At 39.5% G+C, this 24951-nt stretch overlaps 1 protein-coding gene and 1 long non-coding RNA gene across 23 annotated transcripts in view; one reads left to right on the plus strand and one right to left on the minus strand.

Moving 5' to 3' along the window:
* Positions 1-21791, plus strand: part of LOC144334257 (uncharacterized) — a 29447-nt gene extending 7656 nt beyond the window's left edge. The window contains exon 2 of the long non-coding RNA XR_013403935.1: positions 21749-21791. This is a non-coding gene — a long non-coding RNA (uncharacterized LOC144334257). The remainder of the gene's footprint in view (positions 1-21748) is intronic.
* Positions 1-24951, minus strand: part of CSTPP1 (centriolar satellite-associated tubulin polyglutamylase complex regulator 1) — a 229590-nt gene that overhangs the window by 97146 nt on the left and 107493 nt on the right. For 5 of the 22 annotated variants that reach the window (XM_077960900.1, XM_077960899.1, XM_077960898.1 and 2 more), the window contains exon 4: positions 23398-23473. The exons of the other annotated variants lie outside the window; for them this stretch is intronic. In XM_077960900.1, coding sequence (XP_077817026.1) covers positions 23398-23473 — 76 coding nt within the window. The remainder of the gene's footprint in view (positions 1-23397; positions 23474-24951) is intronic. 22 annotated transcript variants of the gene reach the window in all.

A 24951-nucleotide genomic window follows, 5' to 3' on the forward strand; every position in this document is an offset into this window, starting at 1 on the left:
GAAACCCATCTCTACCAAAAATACAAAAAATGAGCTGGGCGTGGTGGCGGGTGCCTCTAATCCCAGCTACTTGGGAGGCTGAGGCAGGAGAATTGCTTGAACCCAGGCGGCAGAGGTTGCACATGAGCTGAGACTAGGTCACTGCGCTCCAGCCTGGGTGGCAAGAGTGAGACTCCATCTCAAAAACAAAACAACAACAACAACAACAACAACAACAACAAAAACAACTTTACCTTCACGGTTGATTGATAGTTCAGTTTGGTACAGAATTCTAGATTGAAAATAATTTTCCCTTAGAATTCTAAAAGCATTGCACATTTTTTTTTTTAACTTCTCATGTTGAGAAGCCTGATGGCATTCTAGTTCTTCCAATTTCTCTTTCCAGAACTCCAGATTTTTAGATCTTATAGTCCTGGACTGGGCCTTTAGTTTTCTTGTTTTTTTCCTCCTGTTTTCTGGGTAATTTCTTGATCTTTCAACCCATCTACTGAATTTTTCTTTCAGCTATTACAACGTTTAATTTCTAAGAACTCTTTCTTGTTTTTTTGTTTTTATTTTTGTTTTGAGACAGAGTCTTGCTCTGTCACCCAGGCAGCAGTGCAGTGGCACCATCTCAGTTCACTGCAACATCTGTCTACCGGGTTCAAGAAATTCTTGTGCCTCCGCCTCCCGAGTAGCTGGGATTACAGGCACATGCCAACACGGCCAGCTCATTTTTATATTTTTACTAGAGACAGGGTTTTGTCATGTTAGCCAGGCTGGTCTTGAACTCCTGACCTCAGGTGATCTGCCCTCCTCGGCCTCCCAAACTGCTGGGATTACAGGTGAGCCACTGCGCCTGGCCTCTATTTTGTTTTGCTTTGGCTTCTGGCTATCATGTTAGAGACTTCCCCCAAATTTCTGGTGATCCTTGAATACTTGAATATGTTCATTCCTATTTGGTGCGAGGTACTAAAAAACTGGTTATCTGAATGAATTGGAGCTTGTTTATATTAAGCTTCATTGTAGAATGACTGGGTGGAAACCTGGTCATTTCACTACGCAACTCCTAAATGTCAGATTTGTAGGGACTTCCTCTGAGGCTATTTCAGTTTCTCCAGAAAATATTCCAGAATCCTACCTAGGGGATATTCATTTGGCAGCCAGCATTCTGACAGCTAAGCAAGGGAAGGGAGCTAGAAAATAAGTGTCAACATTTAGCAGATAGACACTGACAATCTTTTTTCACCAGGGCATCTCACCTACGCTCTGTGCCTGGTGCTCCTGAGTCAAGAGCTCCTCTAGTTTAATATCTCCAGTCTTCTATGGAATGAAGAAGTGTAGTGACCTTGATGCTTGAAGTTGGGGAGGGATCTGGGGATCTAATTGCTCCTCATAATGACTTTCAATATATCCTATTATTTTCAGCTCTCCTCTCACTCCCAGTTTCAGAGTACTTGACACCTCCAATTCTTTTTTTTTTTTGAGACGGAGTCTTGCTCGGTCACCCAGGCTGGAGTGCAGTGGCGTGATCTCAGCTCACAGCAACCCAGCAACCTCCGCCTCTTGGGTTCAAGAGATTCTCCTGCCTCAGCCTTCTGAGTAGCTGGGATTACAGGCACCTGCCATCATGCCGGGCTAATTTTTGTATTTTTGTAGAGATGAGATTTAACCATCTTGGCCAGGCTGGTCTCGAGCTCCTGACCTCAGGTAATCTGTCTGCCTCTGCCTCCCAAAGGGCTGGGATTACAGGTGTGAGGCCACCGTGCCTGGCCGACACCTCCAATTCTTGAACCCTTTTAGGCCTAAATGGCACAAATGTACCTCTTCCCTTTTGCAAGTAGTTATACATCAGCTTCCTTTACCAAATCAGTTTTTAGTTATGCGTCTGCTGTCCACCGTCTAAAATTTGGTGGACGTCTATTATTTCCTGTCATGTCTTCCTTTGTTTCCTTTGTCCTTTTGCCTTTACATCTTTTCTGCCTCTTTATTATACTTTTATTTTATTTATTTAGATTTATTTATTTACTTTTTGAGGCAAGGTCTTGCACTGTTGCCCAAGCTGGAATGCAGTGGTGTGATCTCGGCTCACTGCAGCCTCTGTCTCCTGGGGTTCAAGCGATTCTCCTGCCTCAAGTCCCAAGTAGCTGGGACTACAGGCATCTGCCATCACACCTAGCTAATTTTTGTATTTTTAGTTTACATGGGGTTTCACTACATTGGCCAAGCTGGTCTTGAACACCTGACCTCAAGTGATCTTCTGCCTTGGCTTCCCCAAAGTGCTGGGATTACAGGCATGAGCCACCGTGCCTGACATATTACAATTTTAGTGTGCTCTACAGAGAGGGCAAATAAACACATGTATTTGGCCTGACACTTTCTACAGAGGTCTGTAACTATTTATATGTCCATTTTCTTTCAAATGAGACTGTGAACTCCTTAAAAATAGAACTATATTCTCCTTATTCTTTTAGTACCAGTACCTAGAATAATACCTGGCACAGAGGACACACTAAAAAAACTGTTAAGGCCCCGGCCTCACAGTGGCTCAAGCCTGTACTCCCAGCACTTTGGGAGGCCGAGACGGGCGGATCACGAGGTCAGGAGATCGAGACCATCCTGGCTAACACGGTGAAACCCCATCTCTACTAAAAAATACAAAAAAACTAGCCGGGCGAGGTGGCAGGCGCCTGTAGTCCCAGCTATTTGGGAGGCTGAGGCAGGAGAATGGCATAAACCCGGGAGGCGGAGCTTGCAGTGAGCCGAGATCTGGCCACTGCACTCCTGTCTGGGCGACAGAGCGAGACTCTGTCTCAAAAAAAAAACAAAAACAAAAACAAAAAACTGTTGAATAAACGAATTGATGAATGAGTGAGCTCCTTGTATATCTTTCACCTGACATAGAGCTTTGAACATTGAAAGCACTTAATAATACACAAATTCAAAAAGGAAAACTTTATGACTGACATTTTGTACCTAAAATTCCAAATATATGGTTCTCAGGAGACTTGTGTACATGATAAGTATCACTTACATGGCTACAGCATTTAGGGTATACACTACAAACAGAATGTAGTCCTATTAACTAAGTAACTGCTAAAAGTGAATTCTGATTCCATTGTTTGAAAAGTCTCCATCTTAATATGTTTTTTAAAAGAAATTTTCCCCATCCTTAGTTTTGATTTTTTTTTTCTGAGACAGGGTCTTGCTCTGTTGCCCAGGCTGAAATGCAGTGGCACGATCACAGCTCACTGAAGCCTTGACTTCCTGAGCTCAAGGAATCCTCCCACCTCAGCCTCCCAAGTAGCTGGGGCCAGAGGCGTGAGCCACTATGCCTGGTGAGTTTTTCTTATTTTTGTAGAGATGTGGGTCTCACTGTGTTGCCCAGGATGGTCTCAAATTCTTGGGCTCAAGCAATCCTCCCACCTTTGCCTCCCAAAGTGCTAGGACTACAGACATGAGCCATGGCAACTGGTGCTTTTTGATTTGTTGCTGTTGTTGTTGAGAATGTTGCCCAGGCTGGAGTGCAGTGGTGCAATCTCAGCTCACTGAAATCACTGCCTCCTGAGTTCAAGAGATTCTCCTGCCTGAGTCTCCCAAGTAACTGGGATTACAGGTGTGCACCACCACGTTCGGCTAATTTGATTTTTTTAATAGAAGAAGAAAGGTGTAGGAACATATTAACCACAAATTAAAAGACTATACAAAAAGCCACTGGCTGACTTGAGAACAAGTTTGTACACAGAGATGACAGTATTACAGAGCATATGTACTGAAATCTTCCACCCTCAATACACTAAAATACTGAAATTTTCATAGTAGTCATAGTTTTTATATCACTTTAGAGTCAATATGCAGAATAATTACAAAATATTTTTCTAGGATCTGCTCAAGTATACAAAAATATAGTTTGTAATATATCAAATATATCTTATGAAATAAACTTAGCAATAAAGCAAATTTCTCCATCACATATCATATTTGCTTATTATTCTAGATAAGCTGGTTTCCTCCTTTCTTTTCAAAAAGCATATTATTATCACTTTAGTGCTCAAGCTGCCTAAAATGCCTTCTTCCCTCCCTCCTATTCAATTTCTGTCCATCTTTCAAGGTCCAGTCTAAGCTTCCTTTTCTTTCTTTTTAAGTTTTAAAATATTTCTCAAAAAAAATAGAGACAGGGTCTCACTATGTTGCTCAAGTTGGTTTTGAACTCCTGGGCTCAAGCAACCCTCCTGCCTTGGCCTCCCAAAGTGCTCGGATTATAGGCATGAGTCACTGCGCCCAGCCTAATCTTCCTTTTCAATGAAAGCTTCCTTCCAACGAGAGCTTCCTAGCCTCTTCCTGATGCTCTGTAGCACCTTTTTGAACCATACATCCCAACACCTGATTACATTCTATAGGATCCCACCCCCTACTTGTCTTCCCAGCTAGATTGTAAGCATCTTGGTAGCCAGGGCGCAGCCTTCTTTCCTATATCTCATACTTTCTAGTACCACTTTGGACACACAGCAGATGCTCAAGCAAAATTTTCCTTTATTAAAGCTATAAAAATAGCTTTGTTTTTACTATGATTATAAAAACGTTATATGCTCATTATAAAAAAACCCAGACAATATAAAAATGTGTGAAGAAAAAAAGTAGTCTCAACACTAAGAGAAAATCATTCACAACATTTCAGTAAACCTCTTTCCAAATATTTTTGTATGTATGTAAACATATAAAGACATAAAGACACATAATTTTATATAAATAGTACTCTACCATCATGCTGTTCTTACAATAAATATAAATGTTCAGTGTCCGCCTAGAATATTATCACATATTTGCTCATCATTGCTTTCTCAATTTAATTTTAAAAGTAGAAACGTACTTTCAAGGAATTATTGGCCAATTAGCATAATACATAAGGCTCTGATCACTGAAATTATATATTTTTCAGACTATGAATTCTTTTGTCATCACATCTATTGTAATTATAACATAAATTCATTTTTTCATCCATATATATGTGTGTGTGTGTGTGTGTGTGTATATTTACTAATTAAAAGAGAGCTGCAATACATCCATATATTTTAAAAGATATTGGTCACCTGGTAAACACTTTTGTGGATTACTCATTAATCCTTATACATTTCGTTATACATCTTTCCTGAGGTTTCAATTAGCTAATATGTCTTCACATTCCTTCTTCAAGTGACAAAGCTGATGATAATTACTTTCCTATATCGGTTTCATCTCAATTGGATGGCCTCTTGTTTAAATGACAGTGGTGATGGTAGAGCCTATGTTATATAATTTGTCCACGTAAAATCCATCATATTGAGTTTTTGAGAAATGGTAATTTACAGGTCTAAAGGTTCTTTTTGGTCCTGTGCATCTAGAAAAACAGCTTGCAACCTACTAAGTTCCTTCTGGTCATGCCAGATGAGAATTTCCAGACTGTTTTTCAAATCAGGGCAAGGGGAAAAGAACAGAACAGGGAATCCTTGGCTGCCCCAGCCAGCTTCAAAGAATTCAGTGTGCTGGGAACAGCAGCCAACTGGGTGCGACTGACTGCACCCTTGCTCCAAAGCCAGAGAACAAAGATGAAGAGTGAGGAAATTAAGGAGATTCTTGAAGTGACTTCCCAGGAGGAATCTCAGACCAGCCACACCCAGTCCCTTCATCTTAGTAAATAACTCAGCAAAACTGCAAATGGGCTTAGTGGAGTCCCTAAAGGAACCTCTCCCACAGAGTGGGGGATTTCTTCCTCACTGCTGCTACATGCAACTTCCCCAAACCCAAGCTTGCCTGCAGGGGAAGTGTGTGCTCTCCCCAAGTCACGGCATGTTTATTATATGATGAACAAACAAACAGCAAATGGTTCTTGGAGGGTTTTCTCTATTTCCTGGCAGCAGAAAGAAACCAGCTGTCTTACGGTTTAACTGGGGTTTTGGCCTTTTTAATACAGTTTTTAAAGTTTTTAGTGGAAATCCTATTTTCTGTCTTTATCTGATGGTTAAATTGAAATCTGAAGTGCTCCCTCCAAGACAGGCTGAACTGATTGGTAGTGGACTATATAAGTAAGCTCGACCCAGCAGGCATTCATTCCTTTATTCACCCAGTATTTATCAAGCACCTACAATAAGCAAGGTTCAGAATGGGGATCCAAAGATAAAGTATGCAGTCTTTGCCCTCAAGGGAGCTAACAATGATCATTATCACAATGATAAAAGCAACAGACTTTGACAGAGCAGTTTTTACATACCAGGATTACAGAATGCTCCAGTCAGTTATCAAATCTAGTTTTCACAACACTGAAGTAGTATATTGTCCATTTTATAGATGAGAAAACTAAGGCTTGGAAAAATTAACCTGACCTTGGTCACACAGCCATATCCAATAAAAAAGGCACTTGAACGTAGGGCCATTTGACTCTAAAGTCTTTCTCTTTAGTGCCTCACACAGAGGTAAACAGATAGTTGATATTACAAATTTACAATCTAGATGGGGAAAAAGGAAAGATAAAAATCCACTTATTCTTAATTCCACACAGCATTTTATGAAAGGGATTATGTATTTGCCAATAACTAAATATAAGGTATGACAGGACAAGTGCCCTAAGAGGTCGCTTTTGAATGGAGGCAGGGGAGGGAAAGGAGAGGAGGAAATGGGAATCTACTTGAGCTGGGTCTATTTGAGGATGGGCAGGACTGTGACAGACAGACACAGGGGAAAGTTCTACATGGTGGGAAAGCAAAAACAGAGTTGTGAAAGGGGGAAAGCACAGAGTGTTTGGGGAAAGTGAGTGTTTCTGTGTGGCTAGAGTATAGTCTTATGAGTAGGAGAGTAGTGGTTGGAAAAGCTGGTGTTGGGTCATGAGTGGTCTTATGATAGTCATAAATTCATATTTCATTAGTAGGCAATATAGAACCATTGACGTTCTCAGCAGAAGTGACAAGCCCAGGGCTGTGCTTCAGAGAATTACATTTCCAACAGTCTTGCAGGAGTTCTCAAGCTTCAATGTGTATGAGAACTACCTGCAGAGCATTTAAAATGCCTCGGTCCCAACCAAAAGGATTCTGATTAAAGTGGCCTGGGGTGGGACCTGGGCAACAGTATTTTTTAAAAGCACCCTAGCTGATAGTAATATGCAAGCAGGGTTGAAACCACTTAATGTTTCCCAAACTTGAGTGATCCTAAGAATCATCTGAAATGCCTGTTAAAATTAATTCCCGGGCCCCTTGCCTGCTGGCTGTGGTCGAGTAGGTTTGAGGTGGGATCAAGGAATCTGTCTTTTTGACAACCTCCACAAGGTGTCTAATTAGCGTTCTAAATTAGGGTCAGGCAGTAGCAGTGGGAATCAAGAGCAGGTTATGCCAAGCAAAATAAAACTGGAAAATATGAAATTTTCAACATTATTTATATTTGCTTTTATATACGTCCAGCTTTAAACCCACCAAAACAACCAAATTGGAGTATGGTTTATTAAACTGACATCTTTAACCTAAGGTGGTTTTATTTGATTCATAGTGTATAAACTTTAACTTAATCATTTACTTTTGTTTCTAACAGAACAACGAGAGCAAGAGATTTCAGAAGCCTAAGAGGTATCATTCAATTTCTGGTACATCTAGGTATCATTTATCTACCTATCTATCTATCCATCCATCCATCCATCCATCCATCCATCCATCCATCCATCCACACACCCACCCTGTTTGAGATGGTGTCTCACTCTGTTGCCCAGGCTGCAGATCAGTGGCTATTTACAGGCACAATCATAGTGCACTTATGGCCTCGAACTCCTGGGCTCCTGGGCTCAAGTGAGATTACAGGCATGTGCCACTGTGCCTGGCTTGGTAGATCTACTTTAGAGAATGGGTTTAATAATGTTGTGTGTTACAGTCTCACTTCGGCCTAACTTTAAAATTAAAAAACAATGACAACGGTCGGGTGCGGTGGATCATGCCTGTAATCCCAGCACTTTGGGAGGCCAAGGCAGGTGGATTACGAGGTCAGGAGTTCAAGATCAACCTGGCCAACATGGTGAAACCCTGTCTCTACTAAAAATACAAAAATTAGCTGGGCATGGTGGTGCATGCCTGTAATCCTAGCTATTTGGGAGGCTGAGGCAGGAGAATTGCTTGAACCAGGACCCAGGAGGCGGAGGTAGCAGTGAGTGAGATCTTGTCACTGCACTCCAGCCTGGGCTACAGAGCTAGACTCTGTCTCAAAAATAAATAATAAATAAAAAACAACAACAACAACAACAACAACAAACTCTTGTACTTTCAAAGAACTTCCAAAATCTGCTTATTATGTCCTTCAAAGCATGAAACATCCAATAAACAAGTATTATACATCCCTCTCTAATAAGAATTATTATTTTAAAATTTTAAACCAGGTGGAGTAACTATTTTTTCTCTTGAAGATAGGTAAAATGGAACTTAACTTGTAGCTACTTTACCTTCATCTGTAAAACAATGAAAGAAGAAATAAAATCACACTGGCAATGCATTCTTATGCCTTAACTACTACAATTACATTTTGGGCTAGAAAATTATACATTCATCTCAGAGACTAAATGACACAAAATGTATATATGTTCATTTAGCAGCAGAGCATAATGGCTAGAACATTTGACTGGCAACCAGAAGACTTGAATTTAGTCTTGGTTTTACAGGTACTACCAAGTGATTAGGAGACCTTGGCTTCAATTTTTACATTTACACAATGGGGAAGGGTTGAAGTAGATCAGTAGTTTTCAAACCATGTTCCACAGAAGCTTAGAATTTTGCAGAGGCACTTAGAAGTTTCTATAAAAGTTTAATTTCAATTCTCATTAAAAACATACTTTTATTTAAAGTCTATAAGAAAAACAAAATGTACACTAAATATGTTGCACAGTAAATGTTAATGTATATACATTATCAACCTGTGCTCATAGGTTAACTCATTGGTGGAATTTCTCCTACTCCACAAATATACATATATTTGCAACTGTAAATATGCCACTGATTAGGAAGTTTTTATCTGCTCTGGTCTTTTTCTTTTCTTTTTAATCCAGGACTATATTGGCATAAAGGCTGAGATTACATAAAATCTTTATACTGGATGAGAAGACAGATGTTGTCAAGTTCTCCTTTTACTTACATGATCTGGGTATGGAAGCAAATGCAAAGTAGATTTATTATTTTATAAAATGCTTGATAATTACAAAATGGAAGTCTTTAAGTGTTAAGATACTAACAAAGGAGTATGAGGTAGTCATATTTGTACCGTGACTGGAAAGGCAATGGCAGAAAAAAATTCAAGGAGTAGAGGATCATATAAAAGAGAAGGCCAAAAATACTGTGTAGATAAGCACTAGCAGTTAAAATTATACAAGCAGTTTTCTTTTCTTTTTTTTGAGACGGAGTCTCGCTCTGTCACCCAGATTGGAGTGCAGTGGCGTGATCTCGGCTCACTGCAACCTCTGCCTCCTGGGTTCAAGCAATTCTCCCGCCTCAGCCTCCTGAGTAGCTGGAATTACAGGCATGTGCCACCATGCTCCACTAATTTTTGTGTTTTTAGTAGAGATGGTGTTTCACCATGTTGGCCAGGCTGGTCTTGAACTCCTGACCTCAAATGATCTGCCCACATCAGCCTCCCAAAATACTGGGATTACAGTCATGAGCCACCGTGCCTGGCCAAAATTACACAAGCAGTTTTCAAAATTAACATTTACATTTTAAAAAATATTACACTGGCTAACATACAGATTGATACAGGCTGTCAATTTTATTAGGACGAAGTCTTTAAGCTGCAGATCTTTCTGAGTTATTTGCAGGGATGTAAGCAGTTGTATCAAAATTTATTCTTTTGTACTAAAGTTTCCTGATTGACATAAGGCAGGTATCAGGACAATTGTAAAAAAAAAAAAAAAAAAAGTAATTACAAATATTTCTACCTTAAACTAAAATCCATTGAATAAAAGTTTATCAATGTGGAAATTTTACTGATATTTTAAATAAATTAGATGGCTCAGTTTGATAATGCAGGGCAACACGGCCATACTCACAACTTCAGATAAAATGTTAATGATGAATCAAAACAGGTTTTGGACTCAACATGCAAAATAAAATGAATCTTTCTGTGCTGAAACTGTGAGTTAAAAAGAAGACCTCTGTATTAGTCTGCCCAGGCTCCATAACAAATACCATAAACTGAGTGACTTAAACAGCAGAAATTAATTTTCTCACAGTTCTGGGGACTAGAAGTCTAAGATCAAGGTGCCAGCAGAGTTGGTGTCTGGTAAAGGCTCTCTCCTTGGTTTGCAGACAGCTGCTTTCTTACAGTGTCCTCACATGGAGGGGCATGGGCAGCTCTCTGGTATCTCCTCTTACAAGGACACCAGTTCTGGTGTCTCTTCTTGCAAGGATACTAATCCTTCCTATCTGATGAAGTCCTACTCTTATCACCTCATTTAACCTTTATTTCTTCCTTACAGGAGGAATTTCTTCAAATACAGTCACATTGGAGGTATAGCTTCAACATGGGAATTTGGGAGGCAGACACAGTTCAATCGTACTAGCCTTTGAGTTATCTGATATTTTCAAAAAATAACACCATTGAACAACTTATATATGATGTTATACTATACATTTATTTGTCTCCAAACAATAAAATTTTTAAACTAGCTGAGAAAATTTGTTGACTTCTCCAGAGTGATTACTCATTAATTAGGAATGTGAGCAACTCAGCTTTGAAACACAAATTTACTATCACTCCCTTTCTGAACATTAGTAAAGCTAAAAAAAAGATTAGTCAAAATGTTAAAAACAAATCTATTAGTATTTGAAGCTACTTATCTGTATGAATCTCAATTTTTTCACACACTTTTACCTTAAAACCAAATAAAAGTCCTCAACCTCATCAATAGGTTCTTGGAAACTGACTTTAAGTGAAACAAGGTATAATAAAACCAATTTCATCCTAGGCGAATTGACATAAACAAGAGTTAAGTTCCTATGGCATATTTCTGGTCACAAATAATCACCCAACTTCTAAATGAAGACCCCAAACACCTCTAATATTAAACATTGAAATAAATGTGGGCCATACATACATTTAAGAAAGGTTAATAACAACAAGTAAGATTACCCAATTTTTAGTGAATCACTGAATGACGACAGTTGTAGTGGTGGTGGATTAAATCAAGGAATAGATGTTTGCAAGTAGAAAAATTTAAGGAGCACCTCTTCCTACCAGGAATTACAAAACAATCACGAATATGGTGGGCTGGCTGAATGCTTTCATACTGCATCACTTATTGTTGTGCAGTTGTATGATTATCATCTGCTTTATAAATCTGTATTTGATAATAGTTTGTATTCATTCGTTTTCCAACCTGCTTATTCCAGCTTAGGGTTGCAGGTGGCCAGAGCCTATCCTGGAAGCCTGAGACACAAGGTGAACCGCCCTGGACAGGACATCATTCCATCTCAGGGAGCACACACACACACCAACATTCACTCACACTGGGACCACTTAGTCACACCAATGAACCCAATACATACATCTGTGGAAGAAAACTGGAGTGCCCAGAGAAAACCCATGCAGACATGGGAAGAATGTGAAAACTTCACACAGACAGTGGCCCCAGCTGGGAATCAATTTTTTTTCTCATCAATGTTATAATGCAATTATGTTATTTGAGGACCTGCTGTACTGAAAAACTTTTCCCCTAAGATCAGGAACAAAACAAAGATGCCTGCTTTCACTACTTCTATTCATCATAGTACAGGAAGCTCTAGCTGGAGCAATTAAGGAAAAAAAAAAGGCATCCAAATTAGAAAGAAATAAAATAACCTCTGTTCACAGATGATATGATATTATATGCAGAAAGCCCTAAAGGTTACACACACACACACACAAAAAAAAAACTGTTAGACCTAATAAATGAATTCAGCAAAGATGCAGAATACAAAATCAAGACACAAAAATCAACTACATGCTGGGGTGGTGGCATGTCCCTGTAATCCCAGCTATTTGGGAGGCTGAAGCAGATGAACTGCTTGAACTCGGCTGGCGGAGGTTGCAGTGAGCCGAGATCACACCACTGCACTCTAGCCTGGGCGACAGAGTGAGACTTTGTCTCAAAAAAAAAAACAAAACAAAAATCAATTATATTTTTATAAATTAACAATGAAAAATATGAAAAGGAAACTAAGAAAAACAATTCCATTTACAATAGCATGAAAAGAATAAAATACTTAGTAATAAATTTAACCAAGGAGGTGACAGACTTGTATACTGAAAACTACAAAACATCGCTGAAAGAGGCTGGGTGTGGTAGCTCATGCCTGCAACCCCAGTGCTTTGGAAGGCAGAGGCAGGAAGATTGCTTAAGGCCGGGAGTTTGAGACCAGCCTGGGCAACAGAGTGAGACCTCATCTCTAAAACAAATAAAAAATTAGCTGAGTTTGATGGCACAGGTGGGAGGATTGCTTGAGCCCAGGAGTTCAAGGCAACAATGAGCTAGGATTGTGCCACTGCACTCCAGCCAGGGCAACAGAGCAAGACACTTTCTCTTAAAAATATTGCTGAAAGAAACCGAAGATGACCTAAATAAATGGAAACACATCCTATGTTCATAGATTAAATGACTTAATATTGTCAAGGTGATACTACTACTAAAAGTGATCTATAGATTCACTGAAATCCTATTGAAATTCCAATGGTATTTTTTAAATAGAAAAAACCATTAATAAAATATCTTTAAAAGGACCAAGAATAGGCAAAACAACCTTGAAAAGGAACAAAGTTGGATGACTCACACTTCTTGATTTGAAGACTTATTACAAGGCCGGATGCGGTGGCTCAAGCTTGTAATCCCAGCACTTTGGGAGGCCGAAGCAGGCGGATCACAACGTTGGGGGTTCAAGACTAGCCTGACCAACATGATGAAACCGTGTCTCTACTAAAAATACAAAAATTAGCAGGCATGGCAGCATGCGCCTGTAATCCCAGCTACACAGGAGGCTGAGGCAGGAGAATTGCTTGAACCTGGGAGGTGGAGGTTGTGGTGAGCTGAGATCGCGCCACTGCACTCCAGCCTGGGCGACAGAGTGAGACTCCATCTCAAAACAAACAAACAAACAAACAACCAAAAAAACCCCAACTTATTACAAAGCCACAGTAATCATAAGGACAGATAAACCAACAAAAGAGAATGCAGATCCCAGAAACAAAAATCCTCATATATATGGTCATTTAATTTTTGACAAGGGTGCCAAGGGTACCATTCAATGGGAGAAATGACAGTCTTTTCAACAAATGGTGTTGGGAAAACTGAATATGTACATGCAAAAGAATGAAGTTGGACCCTTACCTAATACCTTACATAAAAATTAACTCAAAATTGATCAAATACCTAAATTTAAGAGCTAAAACTAGAAAATTCTTAGAAGAAGACATAGGGGAAATCTCCATGACACTGGATTTGAAAATGATTTCCTGGATATGACACCAAAAACATATGGGGCAAAACAAAAATAGATAAATTGGGCTTCATCAAAATTAAGAACTTTTGTACATCAGAGGATATGATTTAAAAAAAAGTGAGAAGATGACCTACAGAATAGAAAAAAATATTTTCAAATCATATACCTGATAAGGAATGAATATCCAGAATACATGAAGAACTCCTACAACTCAACAACAAAACAGCCTGATTCAAAAATGGGCAAAGGGCTTGAATACATATTCCTCTAGAGAAGATATAAAATGGCTAATAAGCATATGAAAAGATACTCAACATCACTAGTCATTAGGGAAATGCAAATCAAAACCACAACGAGATACCACTTCACATTCTTTAGGATGGCTATTATCAGAAAAATAGAAAATAGCAACAAGCATTATTGAGGATGTGGAGAAACTGGAACCCTTATGCATTGCTGGTGAGAATGTAAAATAATATAGCTGCTGTAGAAAACAGCACAGCAGTTCCTCAAAAAAATTAAACATAAAATTACCATACGATACAGTAATCCCACTTCTAGTTATGTGCCCAAAGTAACTGAAAGCAGGTTCTAGACAGATATTTGTACACTTATGTTCATAGCAGTATTATTTACAACAGCCAAAATGTAGAAACAACTCAAGTGGCCATCAATAGGTGAATGAATAAACAAAATGTGGTATATATACACAATGGAATATTATTCAGCCATAAAAAGGAATGAAATTCGGATACACATTACAACATGGATGCACTTTGAAAACATCATGCTAAGTTACATAAGTGAGACACAAAAGGACAGATATTGTACACACTTATCTGATATATCTAGAATAGTCAAATACATAGAGACAGAAAGTAGAGTGGTGGTTTCTAGGCACTGGAGGAGGAGAGAAATGGGAGTCATTGTTTAATGGCTACTGAGTTTCAGTTTCACAAGATGAAGAGTTTTGGAGACAGAGGGTAATAATGGTTGCACAACACTGTGAATGTACTTAATGCCACAGAACTGTCCACTTAAAAATGGTTAAAATGGTAAATTTTGTTATATGGATTTTATGCCCATAAAAAAGATTTCTCAAATTAAAAAGTGGTAAATAGTAAATTTTGTTAGATATTTTACCACAATAATAAGAAAAACCATATTTATATATGGTTGCAGTGAGCTGAGATCACGCCACTGCACTCCAGCCTGGGCAACAGAGTGAGACTCCGTTTCAAAACAACCAACCAACCAACCAACCAACCAAAAAAACCCCAACTTATTACAAAGCCACAGTAATCATAAGGACAGATAAACCAACAAAAGAGAATGCAGATCCCAGAAATAAAAATCCTCATATATATGGTCATTTGGTGATAAACCAAATATATATATATATATATTTAAGACCTAGTTTCAAGATGAAATGATTTCTAAGGTCCCTTCTAATTCTAAAATTTTATGTGATATGGAGATATCAAGGAGAAAAGAGAAAGAGAATCTATTAATAGTTGAGAAAAAAGCTCCTGACTGAATTAAGAGTGTAACTTTACCTTTTAGTGATTATAAATGGACCAAGAAGCTCTAGCAATGGTAGCAAACTCCAGTGCCTACAGACGACGTGCAGGGAACGTCAGCAGGTGAAGCAGGGCAGCTTGGGTTGGTGGTAAATCTGAGACCATATGCCCTGTCTAAAGGGAGCAGCTGCATCTCTGCCCTGGTGAACTGTCTCCCTGCAGGAATGTGGGCATGGTGCTGGGAGGATTTTCCATTCTTCAAGTGAAACTGAAATTGAGACTTTTATGTGAAACATTGGCATCTAATTGAATCTAAATATTTTTAACACTGCAAGCCAAAGAAGATACATCTGTAGGCCAAGGCATGTGTAGTCAGCTGACTACTAGTTTGTGATACCTTTCATGGAGTGAAGGTAAAAACCCAGAATACAAAAGAAGGAATGGAGGTACTATTCACCAGTGTTTAAAGTTTGATTATGGATAATGATCTAAATCTTTCAAATCCTTATTTTGGAATACTGAATATTATTTTAATTAGGTGTTATTTACTATAGTATGGCTTTGATTGGGCTGGTTTTTAGTGGGGCACTTTGAACATGAGGTTTAGTACCTGGTATATAGCATTTTGTCAATAAGATTTATTAATTTAAATCAGAAGTTCCTATATAATATAGAAAAGTTAATGTAAAGCAGATTTTAAAAACTAACCTATCTTCTGATAAAATGAATGATAATATAATCCATTCAATAATCTATCTTCTGTATCATTATGGGGAAATGGTAAGCCTTCATATTATATAACAAAAAAATCACTCACCTATATTAGGTGCTAGGGATATAATTACTGGCAAAACAAACAAGGTTCCTGTCCTCATAAAGTTTATAATTTTAATAAGGGAGATGGACATTAAGTGTCATTCAAGTAAATACTGAATCAGAAACTGTAATAAATGATACGACTAAAAATCAGAGGATAGTCTGAAAAATTATAATGGAAAGACCCAATTCAGATAAGGGAGGGAGTCACAGAGAAGGCTTCTTTAAGGACCTGACCTTTAAAACTAAAACGTACAGGTATTATGTATGGAGGGTTGAGGAGTTTCAGGTGGGAGAGAAGATGGTGACAAAAGCATTCCAGGAATGCTTGTGTAACAGCCCCAAATAACCAACATCGAAAAAAAAGAGAACATTAAATAGGGGGAAAGATTAAAGTTATTGGAGGTAGAGAGGTGAATGATTTGAGGGGTCATCAATTGTCAATTTTCTCCCTGGAGAAAAGATTTTGAAGAAGGAAATAAACATGAAAAACGAAGGGAAAATTAGGAACTGAGGAGAAATAAACAAAATGGGAGCTAGGAAATAGGCACTGAAATTCTTGTTGATTGTCTACACCCAGTTTCCAGGAGAAAATGAGGAGAGGCGATGCACTGGTTGGAGCAGGTGAACATAATTGGCTGGTGGGGCCCACATTAGTGAAGAGACCACACGGAAGGGTTCTTGTTTGTTTAAAACATTACAGAAGCAACAATTGCTCTTTAATAATTCAAAGACAGCCACCCCACTCCTGTAGTAAAGCACTATTAATCCTCACTGAATGATTTTTACTGGTGAAGATGAGGCTTAGTGACAAGCAAAATCAAGTGGAAGTTCAAGGCAATTACACAAAGAAGTCAGACCAACAGCTTCATTTCAGCCTAAAGTGTCTGCATTTTCCCTTGACATCACTTTGTCCACCATAAACATTAGATATTTTAGAAAAAGTAACAGATTTTTATCACATAATCAGATAGACCCACTGCAATTCCCTGATTCCTAGAATGTAAGCTCTATAAAAGCAGGGATTTTTGTCAATATTCTGATCATACAGCAAAGTTGACAAGAATAAAAATTTCTGTCTGTCCCAGTCACTGCTTTATCACCAGCAACTGATACATAAATGTTTGTCGAATGAATAAATATGAACACAAAACCACTGTCAATTCAGAGTGAAACATAAAAGATAAAAGGAAAAAAAAGGAAAGGAAAAAAGCAAGGAAGGGATGAAACTGGTCATACTTTACATCCTGGCATTCATTCTTGACTCTTTCTCTGCCACATCCCTCACCCAGTCAATCAGCAAATCCTGTCAAACCAACTTCTTAAATAGCTCTTCATTTTCATGGTCATTTTTGTTATACTATAAGAGTCTCCTAACTGGTCTTTGTTTTCACTTTTACCTGCCTTGCATTCTATTTTCCATGCTTTTGTCTGTGTTACATGTGAAAATACCACACAAATGGAGAAGATTCTACTAACTTCAGGAGAAACTTTTTATTTCCATAGGTTTTTGGGGAACTGGTGGTATCTGGTTACATGAGTATGTTCTTTAGTGGCGATTTGTAAGATTTTGTTGCACCCATCACCCAAGCAGTATACAATGAACCCAATTTGCAGTCCTTTATCCCTCACGCTCAACCCATCCTTTCCCCTGGGTCCCCAAAGTCCATTGTCTCATTCCTATGCTTTTTAGTGCACACGAAGCCCTTTGTAACACCTGGGGTAGCATACACAGCAAGTTGTTAAGAATGTGGACTTCGTGGGCTTGAGAGTGGTGGCTCACACCTGTAATCAGCATTTTGGGAGGCTGAGGTGGGTGGATTGCTTAAGCCCAGGAGTTTGAGACCAGCCTAGGCAACATGGTGAAACCCCATCTCTACAAAAAATGCAAAAATTAGCTGGGTGTGGTATGTGCCTGTATTCCCAGCTACTAGGAGGGCTGAGGTGGGAGGATTGCTTGGGCCTGGGAGGCAGAGGTTGCATTGAGTGGGCAACAGAGTGAGACTCAGTCTCAAAAAAAAAAAAAAAAAAAAAAAAGAATGTGATAATGTGAACTTTGTGAAGATGTAGGTTGGAATATGAGCTGTGCTACTTATAAACGCTGTGGCCTTGTGCTAGTTACTTAATTCTCTGACTCTCAGTTTCCTTTTATTTTCCTTTCTTTCTTTTTCTTTTTTTTTTTTTTAGACAGAGTCTCACTCTGTTGCCTAGGCTGGAGTATAGTGGCATGATCTTGGCTCACTGCAACCTCTGCCTCCCAGACTCAAGCGATTCTCCTGCCTTAGCCTCCTGAGTAGCTGGGACTACAGGCATGTGCCACCACACCTAGCTAATTTTTATACTTTTAGTAAAGAAAGGGTTTCACCATGTTGGCCAGGCTGGTCTCAAACTCCTGACCTCAAGGATCCACCTGCCTCGGCCTCTCAAAGTGCTGAGATTACAGGCATGAGTCACTGCACCCAGCCGACTCCGTTTCTTAACATATAAAACAGGATAGTAATCATATCAACTCATATGTTTATTATGTGGATTAAATGAATGAATACATGTAAACATTTTGCTCAGTGTATGGCACATAAAAGCATTCCGCATTATCTCCTATTGACTGTGATAGTGTTTCCTTATTATGTGTTAAGTATTGGCCACAATGACTTCTTACCACTTTCCAAAGGAACCATGTTGTTTCATGTTATCATACTTTCAGAAATCGTGTTCCCTGTTTTTGAATGTATTCCTTATTTGCTTAACAGCTTTCTACTGCTCCAAGATCCATCCCAACTGTGTTTGCTCCTTTATAGCCTTCACCTACTTCTACAGAATTTACTATTTTCTCCCTTGTGCTATTACGGAATCTTATGCATGGCTCTAAAAATCACCTGTACTCTATGGAGACTATTTCTACACCACTCTGTTTTTTTTTTTGGTGGAACAGGGGTGGGGTTGAATTAATAATCTAGTTTATTTATTTTATTTCTTCTAGAAAAAAAAAACGGGAGAGATGTACAGAATGTGCAGGCTTGTTACATAGGTATACGTGTGCATGGTGGTTTGCTGCACCTATTGACCTGTCCTCTAACTTCCCTTCCCTCAACTCCCACCCCTGGTGTGTGATGTTCCCCTCCCTGTATCCATCGTGTTCTCATTGTTCAACTCCCACTTATGAGTGAGAACATGCAGTGTTTGGTTTTCTGTTCCTGTGTTAGTTTGCTGAGGATAATGGCTTCCAGCTTCATCCATGTCCCTGCAAAGGACATGATCTCATTCCTTTTCATGGCTGCATAGTATTCCATGGTGTGTATGTTCCACATTTTCTTTATCCAGTCTATTACTGATGGGCATTTGGGTTGGTTCCTATGCTACTCTGTTTCTTCTCCTAGAATAAGAGCTCCTTGAGGGCAAGTATTTTCACTTACTCATTTGTATTTCCAGCCTCTCATGCAGTGTTGACGCAGAACACACTGAAGCAATAATACAGCCTGGAGTCAGGCTTCATGGCTTCTCCTGGCACTGGCTTTTTCATTGACTGGGTGTGTGACCTAGAGCAAGTTATTTAACATTCTAAATCTGTTTCATTTTCTGCGCAAAGGAAGTAATAGCATCTACCTAACACATAGGGTTGTTGTGAAGAAAAATGAGATAATCTATCTAGAAGCACTTAATAAATGTTAATTGCTACTATCATTTTCACTATATTGTATTTTTCATGTCTAGAAATTCCATTTGGATCTTTTTAATATCTTCCACTAACCTCGTAATCATATTCATGTTTTCTTTACATACTTGAGTATATTTATATGATTTAAAATAACTATTTTAAGGTCCTTGTTAGTTAATTCCATCATCTCTGTCATTTCTGGATCTGTGTTTCTATTGATTAATTTTTCTCCTGGTCAGGGGCTGTATTTTCCTGCTTCTTTTAATGTCTGGTAATTTTGTTTTGTTTTGTTTTTGAGACAGGGTCTTACTCTGTCACCCAGGCTGGAGTGCAGTGGTGTGATCACGGCTTACTGCAGCCTCAACCTTCTAGGCTCAAGCAATCCTCCCACCTCAGCCATCTGAGTAGCTGGGACCACAGTTGTGCACCACCACACCCGGCTAATTTTTAAAATTTTTTGTAGAGACAGGGTTTTGCCCTGTTGCCCAAGCCGGTCATGAACTCCTGGGCTCAAGCAATCCACTTGCCTTGGCCTCCCAAAGTCCTGGGAGGTAGGCATGTGCCACCATGCCTGGCCTGTCTGGTAATTTTGAATTGAATGTCAGACTTGGTGAATTCTGCATTGCTGAATGCTGGATTTTGTTAAATTCCTTTAAAGATTACTGAATTTTGTTCTTGTATAGAGTTAAATTACTTGCAGATCAATTTAATCCTTTTTGCTTTTAAACTGTTGAGAACTCTACCCAGTCCCCTGTGTGTTTTGAGGTCTTTTCACTATGGCTGGTAGAAGTGTAAATTATACTTAGCCCCTTGTATACTCCAGAAATTGTTTGGCCCACTGTTTTCTGGTAGTTCTTTTTCCAACCCACACATATGCAAAGTTTGTAGCCAAAGATTCTGGAGCTCACTGAACAACTTCTTCCTCTTTTGGATTCTGACCTGTAAATTCTGGCTGCTCCAGCCTCCCTAAACCCCAGTCTCTGCCTCCTCAACTCAATAACACTGCTAAGCTCTTTGACAATCTCTCTTCCTATACTGTTGCTTGGAAACTGCCTCTCAGAATTCACAGTCCCCACCTGCCTATTGCCCAATGTCTGAAAACTGCTGTTTCAGATATTCTGATTCTTTCATTGTTAGTGGCAAGAGGGCAATTCCCTTAGCAGATACTTCTTCACAGGTAGAAGAGGAAGTACCTATCATTATTTTATCAAATGAAATATATATATGTATGTATGTGTATGTATGTATATACTCAAAATTAAATTCTAATTGAAAATAAAGTTGGAGAAGGCTGTTTTGAGCCGATATCCCTAAACAGAAGTAAAGATTTACATCAAGAGAATATCAATCTTTGCCAGACTTAGAAAATTCAGATTAATATTCCTATACAGAAAAAATTAGTAAAGTGAGAAGTGTAATTTTAAAGGCTTTTAAAATTCTAATAAAACTTTTTGCTTCCAAGAGCCTAAAGTTGCTTAGATACCAAGAAGTTCATTACAGTCTTCATGAGATTATCTGAAATTTGGACAAGATAATTAGCATCAGTGCTCAGTCATGCAGAAATGATATTATACCCCCGTACTTGCTAAAAACTGGAATAAAATATTTTTTGTCAAAAGGGACCAGGTCCTTAGATTTCTACAAGTGGCTTCATTTTTAGATACGTATGCTCTTCTTTTGCTACCTCCCAGAAGAGTTAGTTTCCACTTGATCATGCTCAAGTATGCACATGACATTCTAAGGAAGTTATCTGCAGAAGAACAATGCAGTAGGAGTTCCACTCAGTAGGCAGGTACCTGGCATTATAATTGATAAAATGGGGCTTAATAAATCCTTTCCTTTAGAATCTTGCCTCCAAGAGCTTTCACTCATTCTGGATTAAAATTGGAGATTGACACATTCCGGTTTAGAAAGATGTTCTGAAGTTTCCTAGAAAAAGCTGAGAATATATTAAAGCTACTTAACCAATTATTTTAGGATCACCTAGACACCGATGTTGCGTTTAGTCTAAGAAGTCTGAGGCTGTCTGACTAAGAAGCATAACAATAGGCCGGGCATGGTGGCTCACGCCTGTAATCCCAGCACTTTGAGAGGCCCAGGCTGGTGGATCACAAAGTCAGGAGATCCAGACCATCCTGGGTAACAAAGTGAAACCCCGTCTCTACTAAAAATACAAAAATTAGCCGGGCATGGTGGCGGGCACCTGTAGTCCCAGCTACTTGGGAGGCTGAGGCAGGCGAATGGCGTGAACCCGGGAGGTAGAACTTGCAGTGAGCCGAGATCGCGCCGCTGCACTCCAGCCTGGGCAACAGAGCGAGACTCCGTCTCAAAAAAAAAAAAAAAAAAAAAGAAGAAGCATAACAATAAACAGCCAGCATAAAATCTATGTTTTGTGTTTGTTTATGGCACAAGGAGAAACAGGCAATTTGGAGCTGCTTATTCTTAGCAGCTGGATGAGTCACTGGCAGCTGCTATTAGAAAGATAAAGAAACCCACATCTGCTAAGAGTCCAAATGCTACATGAATCCCTTGTGATAGTAAATACATTCTTGAAGAGGCCCCACTTCTGTATCAGGAAAAAAGTTAAGGCTATCTGAAGACCGTTTTCCATAGTTATCTTCATATGTTGTCTCACAGAAACTAGATCTAGTCATATTCTTCAATATACAGCTGACCCTTGAACAACACAGGTTTCAGCTGTGCAGATCTACACTTTTAGGGGGGTTTTTTCCAACAAAATATGGATTGAAAATACACTATTCTAGGGGTATGAAGCCCTGTATACGGAAGACTGACTTTCCACATATGAGAGTTCCACAGGACTAATGTAGGCCTTGATTATGCATGGATTTTGGTATAAATGGGGGTTCTGGAACCACTCCCTGCATATACTGAGAGACGACTGTACTAGGTGGTCTACAACAAATATTTGCTGACTGAGTAAGGGACTGGGAAAGACAACCTCTGTTAATATAGCACAAGCTTTACCTATACACTCACAGTTCCCAGTTTTGTTTATATAGAGACCAATGGAATAGTGTTTCTGAGTTGCTTCACTTAAAATTGAGTCCACATTGGTTTTTGCCTATTAGTGCATTTATTCTGTAAAGGAAATGATACGATCCTCAGTACACTAAGTACTTCTTTAATAATACTGTAATGGAGATGCATGATCTCCAGAGTTACATGTCAAAGAGGCAATGACTGAAGTAAAAATAGTAGAAATAGCACATCAGCATATTAGTAAATCTGGGTTCTATTTTTAGCTTTGATACTAATCCACCATGAAATGTTTCTGCAAGTTACACAATTTCATTATTTATAAAATGGGCACAATAATACCCACTTTACCTATTTCTTAGGACAGTAGAACTAATAAGATATTGGGTGGAAAAGTTTTAGAAAAGAGTTAGTAACTATATATAAAAGTTTAATAGCTGTATATTTAGTAGCTATTTAGAAAACTTACAGTTTTGTAGCAGTAGCATTGATTAGAGCATAGTGGGGAATCTCATAAATTCAAAAGCAGGGAGTCTACCTATTCACTTACTATAACCTCAGTGGGGAGGGGAGGGGAAGGGAAGAGAAGGGAGAAGAGAAGAGGGAGGGAGGGAGGGAGGAAGGAAGGAGCGAAGGAAGGAAGGAAGGAAGGAGGGAGGAAGGGAGGGAGGGAGGGAGGGAGGGAAAGAAAGAAAAGTAAAGAAAAGCAAGCAAGCAAGCAAGCAACTGCCTTAAAGGTATTTATAAAAACACATAATATGAAAGTAGGAGACCAGGCATGGTAGCGCACGCCTATAACCCCAGCACTTTGGGAGGCTGAGGTGGACAAGTGTCTTGAGCCCAGGAGTTCAAGACCAGACTAGGTAACATGGTGAAACCCTAACTCTATAAAAAACACAAAAATTAGCCACACATGGTAGTGCACAAATATATTCCCAGCTACTTGAGGTGGGAGGATCACCTGAGCTTGGAAGGTCGAGGCTGCAGTGAGCTGAGACTGTGCCATTGTATTCCAGCCTGAGTGACAGAGTAAGACCCTGTCAAAAATAAAAATAAAAATAAAAGTTGAAATTTATTCTGTGGCTATTACTTGAAGGCTTTAAAAAAATATTCTAATATTCTTAGGCAGTGGCCCAAGCCAAAAACTTGGAAATTACCACTGGTCTTCTCTCTCATCTTAATGCCAAATCCAATCACCAAATCCTATGGATTCTATCTCTAAAAGCGCCCCTTCCATCTCCATACTGCCTTAGTGTTGGCTCTAATCTCTCACTCAACTACTACCAGACTTCTATGTTCCTTGCCTCCAGTCTAGACCATCTTCTACACTGCCTTTTGAATGATCTTTCTAGAGCTCAGATATTACCACACCACTCTCCTATCTAAAAGCCTTCAAATAAGATGGGGCATGGTGGCTCATGTCTGTAAACCCAGTGCTTCGGAAGGCTGAGGCCTTGAGTTCAGGAGTTTGAGACCAGCCTGGGCAACATAGCAAAACCCTGTCTCTACAAAAACATTTGAAATTAGCTAGGTACGGTGGGCATGGACCTGTAGTCCTAGCTAGCTAGGAGGCTGAGTTAGGAAGATCACCTGAGCATGGAAGCTCAAGGTTATAGTGAACTATGATCAAGCCACTGCTCTCTAGCCTGGGCAACGGGGTCTTTTTTTTTTTGAGACAGAGTCTTGCTCTGTCGCCCAGGCTGGAGTGTAGTAGCGTGATCTCGGCTCACTGCAAGCTCCACCTCCCGGGTTCACGCCATTCTCCTGCCGCAGCCTCCTGGGTAGCTGGGACTACAGGCACCTGCCACCACACCCGGCTAATTTTTTTGTATTTTTTAGTAGAGATGGGGTTTCACCGTGTTAGCCAGGATGGTCTCGATTTCCTGACCTTGTGATCCGCCCACCATGGCCTCCCAAAGAGATGGGATTATAGGCGTGAGCCACCGCACCTGGTTGCAACTGGGACTTAAAAAAAAAAAACCCAAAACCAAAAAAAGCCTTCAAATAACACCCAGAGAATAAAATTTAACTTTTTTGTTTGTTTGTTTGTTTTGAGGCAGAATCTCGCTCTGTCACCTAGGCTAGAGTCAGTGGCATAATCATGGCTCACTGTAGCCTCAACCTCCCCCGGCTCAAGTGATCCTCCTACCTCAGCCTCCCAAGTAGCTGTGACTACAGGTATGTGCCACCACACCTGGCTAATTCTGTTTATTTTTTTGTAGAGACAAAGTCTCAGTATGTTGCCCAGGTTGGTCTCAAACTTCTGGGCTCAAGTGATCCTCCTACCTTGGTCTCCCAAAATGCTGGGATTACAGGTGTGAGCCACAACATCCAGCCCCAATTTCTTTTCTTTTCTTTTCTTTTTCTTTTTTTTTTATGAGGCAGAGTCTTGCTCTGTCGCCCAGGCTGGATTGCAGTGGCACAATCTCGGCTCACAGCAACCTCTGTCCCCCAGGGTTCAAACGATTTTCGTTTCTCAGCCTTCTGAATAGCTGAGATTATAGGAGTGTGCCAC

This window comes from Macaca mulatta, chromosome 14 (genome assembly GCF_049350105.2).
Source record: "Macaca mulatta isolate MMU2019108-1 chromosome 14, T2T-MMU8v2.0, whole genome shotgun sequence".
Lineage (NCBI taxonomy): Eukaryota > Metazoa > Chordata > Mammalia > Primates > Cercopithecidae > Macaca > Macaca mulatta.